The 14,046-nt window shown below is 46.3% G+C and overlaps 1 protein-coding gene across 1 annotated transcript in view; it reads right to left on the bottom strand.

Moving 5' to 3' along the window:
- Window positions 1–14,046, bottom strand: part of LOC106594572 (TBC1 domain family member 15) — a 68,787-nt gene that overhangs the window by 41,102 nt on the left and 13,639 nt on the right. The window contains exons 6-7 of the mRNA XM_082964248.1: window positions 5,489–5,591; window positions 1,380–1,580 (exon numbers count right to left, since the gene is read on the bottom strand). Coding sequence (XP_082820374.1) covers window positions 1,380–1,580; window positions 5,489–5,591 — 304 coding nt within the window. The remainder of the gene's footprint in view (window positions 1–1,379; window positions 1,581–5,488; window positions 5,592–14,046) is intronic.

The following is a 14,046-nucleotide window of genomic DNA, read 5'->3' as shown; positions in this document are numbered from 1 at the left end:
TTATAAGCTTCCGGGTTAGAGTCCCGCACCTTGAAAACGGCAGTGCTACCCTTTAGCTCAGTGCGAATGTTACCTGTAATCCATGGCTTCTGGTTGTGGTATGTACGTACAGTCACTGTGGGGACGACGTCCTCGATGCACTTATTGATAAAGCCAGTGACTGATGTGGTGTACTCCTCAATGCCATCGGAAGAATCCCGGAACATGTTCCAGTCTGTGCTAGCAAAACAGTCCTGTATTTTAGCATCTGCTTCATCTGACCACTTTTTTTATAGACCGAGTCACTGGTGCTTCCTGCATTAATTTTTGCTTGTAAGCGGAAATCAGGAGGATAGAGTTGTGGTTGGATTTACCAAATGGAGGGCGAGGGAGAGCTTTGTACACGTCTCTGTGTGTGGAGTACAGGTGATCTAGAATTTTTTTCCCTCTGGTTGCACATTTAACATGTTGATAGAAATTTGGTAGAACTGATTTAAGTTTCCCTGCATTAAAGTCTCTGGCCACTAGGAGCGCCACCTCTGGGTGAGTGGTTTCCTGTTTGCTTATTTCCTTATACAGCTGACTGAGTGCAGTCTTAGTGCCAGCATCTGTCTGTGGCGGTAAATAAACAGCCATGAAAAGTATAGCTTTAAACTCTCTAGGCAAGTAGTGTGGCCTGCAATTTATCACAATATACTCTACTTCAGGCGAGCAAAATCTAGAGACTTCCTTAGATTTCGATGCTCCAGCTGTTGTTTACAAATATGCACAGACCGCCCCCCCCTCGTTTTACCGGAGTATGCGGTTCTATCTTGCCGATGCAGCGTATATCCCACTAGCTGAATATCCATGTCATCTTTCAGCCACGATTCCAGGAAACATAGGATATTACAGTTTTTGATGTCCCGTTGGTAGGATATTCGTGATCGTACCTCGTCTAATTTATTGTCCAATGATTGCACGTTGGCGAGTAATATTTACGGTAACGGCAGCTTTGCCACGCACCTTCTGCGGATCCTCCCAAGGCATCCCGCTCTGTGTCCTCTGTACCCGCGTCTCTTCCTCTTGCAAGTAACTGGGATGTTGGCCTTGTCGGGTGTTCGGAGAATGTCCTGTTTGTCTGCTTGTTGCAGAAAGAAATCTTGGTCTAATCCGAGGTGAGTGATCGCTGTCCTGATATCCAGAAGCTCTTTTTTGCCATAAGATACGGTGGCAGAAACTTTATGTACAAAATAAGTTACAAATAACGCTTTTAAAAAAACACATAGTAGCCCAATTGGTTAGGAGACTGTAAAACTGCTGCCATTTCTTCCACCGCCATTTTCCAGTTCCAGAGTGTGTGTGTGTGTGTGTGCGTGTGTGTGTGTGTGCGTTCATTCCCAGTGTCTACTCTGACTCACCCTGGTGATAACCTCAAAGCCTGGTTCCTCCTGCTGGTTGATGTCCAGTCCAGGTATGGCCTCATTCAGCAGGTCAGCCACCTCCCCGACAGGCCTCTGCTGCAGTAGCTCCGTGTCTGGACCCCGGAGCGCATCAAACAGGTAGTTGGTCACCCTGGAGAAACCGCCCAGAGTAGTGGTGACTGGGTCCTGAGAAAACCTCTGTTGGGGGAGAGGGAGGAGAGAGGGAGTAAAGCAGAACAGGGGAGAGAGAGAGAAGAGGAAAAAGGAAGAGGATTGCGGGGACAAGAGAGGAGTAGAGCGGGAGAGAGGGAGAGGAGAGAGGAGAAGAGGGATGACAGGGAAGATAGGGGTCATGAAGGAGGTCATTGTTAACGCTGTGGCACCAGACAGATGTAGTTTAGCTGCAGTCTCATTATAAGCACTAAGATGACAAGGGCTTATTTTAGCTATGTGCTATTTTCACCTAATCACAGGTGTGAAATGTTACATTTGGAAGTACCCACAGCTAGATGATTTACTGCACATTTTAAACTTTCGATTTTCATCAAAAGCAACGGGGAAAGCATCTCAAGAGCACAACAGCATTGGTTATCATCTCAGATTCCCAACCTAGTACCCTCCCCCGGCCTCCCACTGCCTGAAACACTTTCAACTCTCCAGACTGCGTACTCTTACGATGAAGAAGTAAAAGCCTACAATATCACATCACCAAGAAAACTAATGCTTCAAGGACTCATTTTTTTTTATACTCTCGCTACAAAAGTACCACAGGAATCAAAGACTTTACAGAAAAGAGGCCAATCTATTTCTCCTGCCGTTGGTTACCGGCCGGCTGAGACGCTGCTCATTCATCTTCGCAATTGGATTTTTTAGAGTCGCATTAGAAAACAATATTCCAGCAGCGTTAACCCCTTTGTGAAGAGAGGCCACCCAATGTTATTAGCAAGTCAAGGCTCATTAGCTTCTCCTCCACAATCCCTGCTTTACTAAATGGCTCCTGTAAAACTGATCTAGGGCAGGAGAGAGGAGGCTGGGCTGGGAGGGAGGGAGGCACCCTGAACCTTAATGATAATGAGTACAGTACTCTCACTCAGCCAGGCAGCCTCAGCAGCCAAGCTAATGTCTATGAGATGTAGCTGCTATTCCATAACGCAGTCGGGATGTAAAACAATGTGCAACTACAGTTAGGCCTGTTATCTGCCCACTACGCATTACCAGACGTCGTTAACAACATGCCCCGGTTCCTTTGGAGAGAGCAGAGGCACGGCCCACTTTTAATTATAAAGGATAACACTAAGACCTGCGCTGACGGAGGTTCTATTTCAAACAGAAAAAAGATTTTTATTACAAGAGTCAAAATGTCAACGAGAAGGACAATAGATTAATGATCCAATTAAAAGTCCCTGAGGCGACCTAAAAACAACTCCTGACAACTATTCCCTCTGTCTGCTGGCCATGTAGCCTGGTGCTGATGGCATACAAACTTTATTACCCAGATCTCCCCTGTTCAGAGCATGTATCCCCCTGTAACCCCCATCCTTTATTACCCAGTTCTCCCCTATTCAGAGCATGTACCCCCCTGTAACCCCCATCCTTTATTACCCAGTTCTCCCCTATTCAGAGCATGTACCCCCCTGTAACCCCCATCCTTTATTACCCAGTTCTCCCCTATTCAGAGCATGTACCCCCCCTGTAACCCCCATCCTTTATTACCCAGTTCTCCCCTGTTCAGAGCACGTACCCCCCTGTAACCCCCATCCTTTATTACCCAGATCTCCCCTATTCAGAGCATGTACCCCCCTGTAACCCCCATCCTTTATTACCCAGTTCTCCCCTATTCAGAGCATGTACCCCCCTGTAACCCCCATCCTTTATTACCCAGTTCTCCCCTATTCAGAGCATGTACCCCCCCTGTAACCCCCATCCTTTATTACCCAGTTCTCCCCTGTTCAGAGCACGTACCCCCCTGTAACCCCCATCCTTTATTACCCAGTTCTCCCCTATTCAGAGCATGTACCCCCCTGTAACCCCCATCCTTTATTACCCAGTTCTCCCCTATTCAGAGCATGTACCCCCCTGTAACCCCCATCCTTTATTACCCAGATCTCCCCTGTTCAGAGCATGTACCCCCCCTGTAACCCCCATCCTTTATTACCCAGTCCCCCATCGGCTGCCCCCGCCCCCTCCCCCGTCTCCCCACGAGCACGTCCCCCGTACCCCCCCTCCCGTCCCCGCAGAGCGCCCCCGACCCCCTCCTTTATTCCCAGCCCCCGCGGCGACCCCCCGTACCCCTCCCCCGTCCCCCTGTTCAGAGCACGTACCCCCCTGTAACCCCCATCCTTTATTACCCAGTTCTCCCCTATTCAGAGCACGTACCCCCCGTAACCCCCATCCTTTATTACCCAGTTCTCCCCTATTCAGAGCATGTACCCCCCCTGTAACCCCCATCCTTTATTACCCAGATCTCCCCTGTTCAGAGCATGTACCCCCCTGTAACCCCCATCCTTTATTACCCAGATCTCCCCTGTTCAGAGCACGTACCCCCCTGTAACCCCCATCCTTTATTACCCAGTTCTCCCCTATTCAGAGCACGTACCCCCCTGTAACCCCCATCCTTTATTACCCAGTTCTCCCCTGTTCAGCGCATGTACCCACCCCGTAACCCCCATCCTTTATTACCCAGTTCTCCCCTATTCAGAGCATGTACCCACCCCGTAACCCCCATCATTTATTACCCAGTTCTCCCCTATTCAGAGCATGTACCCCCCTGTAACCCCCATCCTTTATTACCCAGATCTCCCCTGTTCAGAACATGTACCCCCCGTAACCCCCATCATTTATTACCCAGTTCTCCCCTATTCAGAGCATGTACCCCCCTGTAACCCCCATCCTTTATTACCCAGTTCTCCCCTATTCAGAGCATGTACCCCCCTGTAACCCCCATCCTTTATTACCCAGATCTCCCCTGTTCAGAACATGTCTTCTCCCCTATTCAGAACATGTCTGCGTCCCAAATGGCACCCTATTCGCTATATAGTGCACTACTTTAGACCAGAGCCCCTTTCCCTATATAGTGCACTACTTTAGACCAGAGCCCTATTCCCTATATAGTGCACCAATTTTGACCAGAGCCCTATGGACTATAAAGGGAATAGGGTGCCATTTGGGACAGAGTTAATATCTCCTACCCTGGCTTTCAGAGAGGCCTCAAAACAAACCAACAAAATGTGCTGCTCTCATTAAGTCACCGGCCTGCTCAGAACAAACTCATTAAGTCACCGTCCTGCTCAGAACAAACTCATTAAGTCACCGGCCTGCTCAGAACAAACTCATTTAGTCACCGGCCTGCTCAGAACAAACTCATTAAGTCACCGGCCTGCTCAGAACAAACTCATTAAGTCACCGGCCTGCTCAGAACAAACTCATTTAGTCACCGGCCTGCTCAGAACAAACTCATTTAGTCACCGGCCTGCTCAGAACAAACTCATTTAGTCACCGGCCTGCTCAGAACAAACTCATTTAGTCACCGGCCTGCTCAGAACAAACTCATTTAGTCACCGGCCTGCTCAGAACAAACTCATTTAGTCACCGGCCTGCTCAGAACAAACTCATTTAGTCACCGGCCTGCTCAGAACAAACTCATTAAAATAACAGTTTGTTCTGTGAATCCTGAGGCCCGTATAGAGGCTGGGAGGCGGCAGGTTCTAGACTAGGGTGTGAGGCGGCAGGTTCTAGACTAGGGTGTGAGGCGGCAGGTTCTAGACTAGGGTGTGAGGCGGCAGGTTCTAGACTAGGGTGTGAGGCGGCAGGTTCTAGACTAGGGTGTGAGGCGGCAGGTTCTAGACTAGGGTGTGAGGCGGCAGGTTCTAGACTAGGGTGTGAGGCGGCAGGTTCTAGACTAGGGTGTGAGGCGGCAGGTTCTAGACTAGGGTGTGAGGCGGCAGGTTCTAGACTAGGGTGTGAGGAGGCAGGTTCTAGACTAGGGTGTGAGGAGGCAGGTTCTAGACTAGGGTGTGAGGAGGCAGGTGCTAGACTAGGGTTTGAGGAGGCAGGTGTAGACTAGGGCGTGAGGAGGCAGGTTCTAGACTAGGATGTGCAGGTTGTACCGTAATAAGTCCGAAGGTGGCATCATCTAGCAGGTTCTCAAAGGACTGGGACATAGCTCTGCTGTGGGGGCTGACCTGGAGGAGGGAGGCATCTGTGGTCGACCTAATGGGGAGGACAGAAAGAGAAAGAGCGAGAGAAATTACAATAAGTGAGATATGACTCATCATGAGACTAGTCTGGAAGAGAAGCTCCAAGAGTTGGTGGTTTCAGGGCCGAAACTTTGGTTTAGAAGTGGGGGGGTGACATAATTATTATATATATTTTTTTTATCCAGTCGGATAAACACTCCAAACAGCCTCCCCAACCGCTCAGAGGCCTCCGCATGGTCCTAAAGCACACCGTTGCTTCTTTTTGTATCACATTCCAATGATAAAATCCCACGCCCCCAGTGAAAGTGGCGTCTCCGGTCTCAGGGAACAAGCTTGTCTGGAAGAGAAGCTCAGAGAGTCACTGGTCTCAGGGAACAAGCTTGTCCAGTATTGGATTCTGCCATTACAGAATCCAATATTGTGTCAACCACTTAACAGTCCTTCACTAAGCTGTGCTCAGATCCAGCCTGTAGACCTCTACAGAAGCCCTTAACAGTCCTTCACTAAGCTGTACTCAGATCCAGCCTGTAGACCTCGACAGAAGCCCTTAACAGTCCTTCACTAAGCTGTACTCAGATCCAGCCTGTAGACCTCTACAGAAGCCCTTAACAGTCCTTCACTAAGCTGTACTCAGATCCAGCCTGTAGACCTCTACAGAAGCCCTTAACAGTCCTTCACTAAGCTGTACTCAGATCCAGCCTGTAGACCTCTACAGAAGCCCTTAACAGTCCTTCACTAAGCTGTACTCAGATCCAGCCTGTAGACTACTACAAGTCACAGGACTTAACTGTGTGTTGTTAGTGTCTGGCTGATGTGTGGAGTAGACTACTTCTAGTGCTAACAGCCCCACAGCCAGTGGTAGTGTCCCAAATGGCACCCTATTCCCTTTATAGTCCACAGGGCTCTGGTCAAAAGTAGTGCACTAAATAGGAAACAGGCTGCCATTTGGGACATGAGGAGAGTCTTTGCTATGGTTAAGATGATCCCCACTAGGACTTGTCCCTCCGTGAATTATTGAAGAGCTCTATTGATTTTTCCTGGAAATTGAATAGGGACTCTTAACAGACTAAACATTTAACACGTAAAAAAAACACCAGGTGTGACAATGGTTGCTTCACATCGGGACGTAGCACGGGGAAACACTGTCTGCTGCTTGCGGAAACATAACACACTTCGTTCAGTAACATCCCTGTACTAGAGTAGGTAGGCTCAGTGACTAGTGTTATGCATATCATACAGTGGGTTCAAACAGGGGTCGTGTCCCAAATGTAGGGCCCTATAAAGATCTGCGTTGCGGAGAACGCGGACGGAATTACGGAATCCAAACATTACAACGGAATTCAACATTAAAACATTTAACTATTGAAGCTTGTAGGACATCACCTAAATGCATTGAAGCAAGTAGGACATCACCTAAATGTATTGAAGCAAGTAGGACATCACCTAAATGTATTGAAGCAAGTAGCACATCACCTAAATGTATTGAAGCAAGTAGCACATCACCTAAATGTATTGAAGCAAGTAGCACATCACCTAAATGTATTGAAGCAAGTAGCACATCACCTAAATGTATTGAAGCAAGTAGCACATCACCTAAATGTATTGAAGCAAGTAGAACATCACCTAAATGTATTGAAGCAAGTAGCACATCACCTAAATGTATTGAAGCAAGTAGCACATCACCTAAATGTATTGAAGCAAGTAGCACATCACCTAAATGTATTGAAGCAAGTAGCACATCACCTAAATGTATTGAAGCAAGTAGCACATCACCTAAATGTATTGAAGCAAGTAGCACATCACCTAAATGTATTGAAGCAAGTAGAACATCACCTAAATGTATTGAAGTTAGCAGGACATCACCTAAATGTATTGAAGCAAGTAGCACATCACCTAAACGTATTGAAGTTAGCAGGACATCACCTAAATGTATTGAAGTTAGCAGGACATCACCTAAACGTATTGAAGTTAGCAGGACATCAACTAAATGTATTGAACTTATTAGAAAATTCTATTACTTTCCATAGATGATCATAAAACATGAACAAAATAAGTCAGTGATGAATAAATTCCTTCAAATTCCTGAAGAGGCCAGGTCACAGGAATGCCCCTGTCTGTGTGTGCCCGTTTGTCTACCACTTTCTGTAGCCGTTAGCGATGATGCTAATGAAAAATAAAAAAACGCCATCTGGCAAAATGGTAGCCTATTCCCTTTATAGTGCACTACTCCAAAAGATGTACACTATATAGGGAATAGGGTCACATTTGGGACAGTAGTGTGATGAAGTTAATTTGCCTGTTTGAATAGTCCTGCAGTCCCAGAAAACCAACAAAGCAGTTGTTAAGGCGTGCAACTCATTAAAAACCTCTGCCAGCTGTAATATACTCTGGGATTTTAATATTCAGAGCTATTTCAAATAAACTCAACTGTGCTCAGTTTGGCTCATTTAAAGCAGAGGAGAGAGTGAGGCTCCATCCCAAACGACACCCCCTTCCCTATAAAGTACTTTAGAAAGTAGTGCACTTCATAGGGAATAAGGTGCCATTTATATGAGTATAATGGGTGGCCTATTGCCACTCCGGCCAGGAGAGAAAATGAGAAAAGAGACAGGCGGGTCGAGGATTAAAAAGTGAAGAACAAAAGGAGGGTCATTCTGCAACTCCTCCAGACTCCTGGTGCCAATTCAGAAACATTCCTAATTGATATTTGGGAAAAGGTTGATTACTAATGAAAGCTGATTGTAATGGGCTTTTATCTGTGGAGGAGTATGCCTATACTAGGATGGAAGCAAATATAAGTAATTATAACTTCATAACAAATCATGCAAATAATGATGTACATTTAACAGGAATATGTTAATGTATAGACAAACGGTTATGCATTTTTATTTGTCATTAATCAAGTTAATTTAGGAAAATCCGACTAGCTAACATTAGCCAGCTAGCTATACATTTAGCTTGCTCTATGGAAGGTTGACATTTGAATGAACTGTAATTTGTGTTGTTTAAAGGCCCAGTGTGGTCCAAATTCAGTGTTTCATATCATAATGTACAACTGATGTGTTTGCTATGCTTTATCTTGGCCAGGTCGCAGTTGCAGATGAGAACTTGTTCTCAACTAGCCTACCTGGTTAAATAAAAGGTGAAATAAATAAATATCATATTGTACAACAGCTGATGAAACTAACACTGTAAAAGAGTGAAAACATTTGATCAGTTTTATTTCCTGATAGTTTCTAGTTGAAATAAACTAATCAGCAGGTTGGCATGGGCGGGAGTTTCGGCTTCCCATGGTGACATCACAATGCGGTAAATTAGTTAATAGACCAATAACAAAAAGATTTCCAAACCTCTCTGCCAATAAAAGCTAGTTTTCCATATTCCCCTCCTCACTTAGATCCCTCCCAGACAGTCTTAGCAAAATTCTTGCCAGAGAAATTACATTTTTGTAAATTTTAATGGAAATTATTATAGTATGGTACTTCAATAAACCAGCAAACCAAGCTGTCATCTTGTGAACCAGTGGATGTAAAGAATTTAGCTAAAGCATTTACTACAAATTGAATGAACAATGTTGTAAGCTTGCCTTGCTGTTCATTAAAACATGTTTCAAAGTCAAACACTAGTCATTGTTCTTTATTGTGGTAACGGAGATTGAAGATGTTTGTAACGTAGCTGAAGTAACTATAGGAGTAACATTGGAGATTGAAGATGTTTGTAACGTAGCTGAAGTAACTATTGTAGTAACGTTGGAGATTGAAGATGTTTGTAACGTTGCTGAAGTAACTATTGTAGTAACGTTGGAGATTGAAGATGTTTGTAACGTAGCTGAAGTAACTATTGTAGTAACGTTGGAGATTGAAGATGTTTGTAACGTAGCTGAAGTAACCATTGTAGTAACGTTGGAGATTGAAGATGTTTGTAACGTAGCTGAAGTAACTATAGGAGTAACGTTGGAGATTGAAGATGTTTGTAACGTAGCTGAAGTAACTATTGTAGTAACGTTGGAGATTGAAGAGGTTTGTAACGTAGCTGAAGTAACCATTGTAGTAACGTTGGAGATTGAAGAGGTTTGTAACGTAGCTGAAGTAACCATTGTAGTAACGTTGGAGATTGAAGAGGTTTGTAACGTAGCTGAAGTAACTATTGTAGTAACGTTGGAGATTGAAGAGGTTTGTAACGTAGCTGAAGTAACCATTGTAGTAACGTTGGAGATTGAAGAGGTTTGTAACGTAGCTGAAGTAACCATTGTAGTAACGTTGGAGATTGAAGAGGTTTGTAACGTAGCTGAAGTAACTATTGTAGTAACGTTGGAGATTGAAGATGTTTGTAACGTAGCTGAAGTAACTATTGCAGTAACGTTGGAGATTGAAGATGTTTGTAACGTAGCTGAAGTAACCATTGTAGTAACGTTGGAGATTGAAGAGGTTTGTAACGTAGCCAACTATTTTCTAGCTTATTGTGTAGTTGATGATGAAAAGAGCTGTATGCCTATGGAGCTGTGTGGCCCATCTGTATGGACCCTAAAACGTTTGGTATAAATAATAGTTCAGAACAGTGGTTTTAATTGCTTCAACTGGTTAATCATTAATCCCCAAGAAATTGCAGAAAATTACAGAGTGAAGGAAATGCAACTGTCAAACTACTATTATGAAATAAAAGTCCTGCTTCAGTACAACTCCACATTGAACCACAGCCAGAGGATGACTACATTACGACTGCACATTGAACCACAGCCAGAGGACGGCTACATTACTACTCCACATTGAACCACAGCCAGAGGATGACTACATTACTACTCCACATTGAACCACAGCCAGAGGACGGCTACATTACTACTCCACATTGAACCACAGCCAGAGGATGGGTACATTACTACTCCACATTGAACCACAGCCAGAGGATGGCTACATTACTACTCCACATTGAACCACAGCCAGAGGACGGCTACATTACTACTCCACATTGAACCACAGCCAGAGGACAGCTACATTACTACTCCAGATTGAACCACAGCCAGATGACTACTCCACATTGAACCACAGCCAGATGACTACATTACTACTCCACATTGAACCACAGCCAGAGGATGAATACATTACTACTCCACATTGAACCACAGCCAGAGGATGAATACATTACTACTCCACATTGAACCACAGCCAGAGGACAGCTACATTACTACTCCACATTGAACCACAGCCAGAGGGCACATTATTGTTCTGCGGTTCTCATTTGTTTCTCATATGGTAAGTATGTGTTGTTGCATGAGAAATAATGTATAAGGAAAGCTATTACTGCCGTCAGTACTGGCATTGTGAAAAACACAAGGCTCGTCTTCAATGAATTGCGAGGTAAGCAATCCTTTGGCGGCTTCTGCTGTGCATGAGTGATGTCCCATTCCATAGGGTTATTTATCTCTCCCTACGACTAAATGCTCCGTTTGAGGGACACTCCCCCACCGAGGGACACTCGAAAACGAGGGGAGGCTAAGATGGGTTATTGGAATTGAGAGTCTCTCTCGCGCTCCCCCCCAATTGGTCCTAAGAGACCAGTAGACTGTTAGCCTGACACAGCAGGTGGAAGGTAAGAGAAGGCTACACCAACACAATGTAGCCAGCCACACACAGAACACACAGCAACTCACCACCCACAGCATTAGCATAGAAATGGTGTTGAAACACAACCGTTAAAACCGTCCAATCCACTGAAGTAAAGGGGAGCCTTTAACAACCCATCACAGCATGGCAGCATCTAGAAAGAGATAAACTGCAATAGCAGCTCCCCGCATGCAAATAAATCCCACAGCCTTCGTCCCAAATGGCACCCAATCCCATATATAGAGCACTAACTCCTACCAGAGCCCCTGTATATAGAGGATAGTGTGGTGTGTGGGACGCCACCACGGTGTGAAGGCGGTTATTATTACTACTAGAGAGGGGAAACCGCTGCTAAAGGCCACTGAGAAACTGCCTAACAAAACACCTGATAGATGAACAGACAGTTCTGTGATTCTGTTGGACACATATAGGGCTGAGACTGGCACCCTATTCCCTGTTTACTACACTACGTTAGACCAGAGCCCTATTCCCTGTTTACTACACTACTTTAGACCAGAGCCCTATACCCAGTTTACTGCACTACGTTAGACCAGAGCCCTATTCCCTGTACTACGTTAGACCAGAGCCCTATTCCCTGTACTACGTTAGACCAGAGCCCTATTCCCTGTACTACGTTAGACCAGAGCCCTATTCCCTGTTTACTACACTACGTTAGACCAGAGCCCTATTCCCTGTTTACTACACTATATTAGACCAGAGCCCTGTTTACTGCACTACATTAGACCAGAGCCCTATTCCCTGTTTACTGCACTACATTAGACCAGAGCCCTGTTTACTGTACTACATTAGACCAGAGCCCTATTCCCTGTTTACTACACTACATTAGACCAGAGCCCTATTCCCTGTTTACTGCACTACATTAGACCAGAGCCCTGTTTACTGCACTACGTTAGACCAGAGCCCTATTCCCTGTTTACTGCACTACATTAGACCAGAGCCCTATTCCCTGTTTACTACACTATATTAGACCAGAGCCCTGTTTACTGCACTACATTAGACCAGAGCCCTATTCCCTGTTTACTGCACTACATTAGACCAGAGCCCTATTCCCTGTTTACTACACTACATTAGACCAGAGCCCTATTCCCTGTTTACTGTACTACATTAGACCAGAGACCTATTCCCTGTTTACTACACTACATTAGACCAGAGCCCTATTCCCTGTTTACTGTACTACATTAGACCAGAGCCCTATTCCCTGTTTACTGTACTACATTAGACCAGAGCCCTATTCCCTGTTTACTACACTACATTAGCCCAGAGCACTATTCCCTGTTTACTGTACTACATTAGACCAGAGCCCTATTCCCTGTTTACTACACTATATTAGACCAGAGCCCTATTCCCTGTTTACTGCACTACATTAGACCAGAGCCCTGTTTACTGCACTACGTTAGACCAGAGCCCTATTCCCTGTTTACTGCACTACATTAGACCAGAGCCCTATTCCCCATTTACTGTACTACATTAGACCAGAGCCCTATTCCCTGTTTACTACACTACATTAGACCAGAGCCCTATTCCCTGTTTACTGTACTACATTAGACCAGAGCCCTATTCCCTGTTTACAGCACTACGTTAGCCCAGAGCCCTATTCCCTGTTTACTGTACTACATTAGACCAGAGCCCTATTCCCTGTTTACTGTACTACATTAGACCAGAGCCCTATTCCCTGTTTACTACACTATATTAGACCAGAGCCCTGTTTACTGCACTACGTTAGACCAGAGCCCTATTCAATGCACTACGTTAGACCAGAGCCCATGTGAGTGAGTGAGTGTCTCTCCTCCCAGGTTCTGTAGCAGCGCAGCAGAACCACCATAAATCTCTTCTGGATGAGCAATGAAGCCTCCTGTAAATGACATTCATGTTAAGTAACAACGACCGTACAAACACCGGTCCGCTTAGCCGGGGGGGGACTCTGTTCCCACAGCACCGCCGCCGGGGGGGGGACTCTGTTCCCACAGCACCGCCGCCGGGGGGGGGACTCTGTTCCCACAGCACCGCCGCCGGGGGGGGGGACTCTGTTCCCACAGCACCGCCGCCGGGGGGGGGACTCTGTTCCCACAGCACCGCCGCCGGGGGGGGGACTCTGTTCCCACAGCACCGCCGCCGGGGGGGGGACTCTGTTCCCACAGCACCGCCGCCGGGGGGGGGACTCTGTTCCCACAGCACCGCCGCCGGGGGGGGGACTCTGTTCCCACAGCACCGCCGCCGGGGGGGGGACTCTGTTCCCACAGCACCGCCGCCGGGGGGGGGACTCTGTTCCCACAGCACCGCCGCCGGGGGGGGGACTCTGTTCCCACAGCACCGCCGCCGGGGGGGGGACTCTGTTCCCACAGCACCGCCGCCGGGGGGGGACTCTGTTCCCACAGCACCGCCGCCGGGGGGGGACTCTGTTCCCACAGCACCGCCGCCGGGGGGGGACTCTGTTCCCACAGCACCGTGCTGATGTCACAGTATATGGTAAAACAAACGGGACCACACTACTTTCTACTCCTCATGGAGAGGTAATCAATGTGTACGGAAATAATGAAACAAACACAAAACCAAACAGACAGACCCATGGTTGTCCTGTAGTGTCCTTTCATAGATGTCAGGTATTGTAGTCAGTGTTAAAACCTCTACTCCTGAGTCAACACAGTCCTGGTTACTGTACCAAACAGTGTACACTGAACGCTGGCCAACAGGACACGTTCACATCAATATTGTGATGGATACAGTCATGCCTTCATAAAACATTATAATACCTTGTAAACAATATCAGCAGTAACACCAGTTGATGAGATTGCCAATAATAAATCATATGAATTAAATTAGGCTACCGGTACTCATAAGGGACATACA

The sequence above is a fragment of the Salmo salar genome, chromosome 17 (genome assembly GCF_965601325.2).
Source record: "Salmo salar chromosome 17, fSalSal1, whole genome shotgun sequence".
NCBI classification, from domain to species: Eukaryota; Metazoa; Chordata; class Actinopteri; order Salmoniformes; family Salmonidae; genus Salmo; species Salmo salar.
This window is presented reverse-complemented; position numbering and strand designations above follow the sequence as displayed.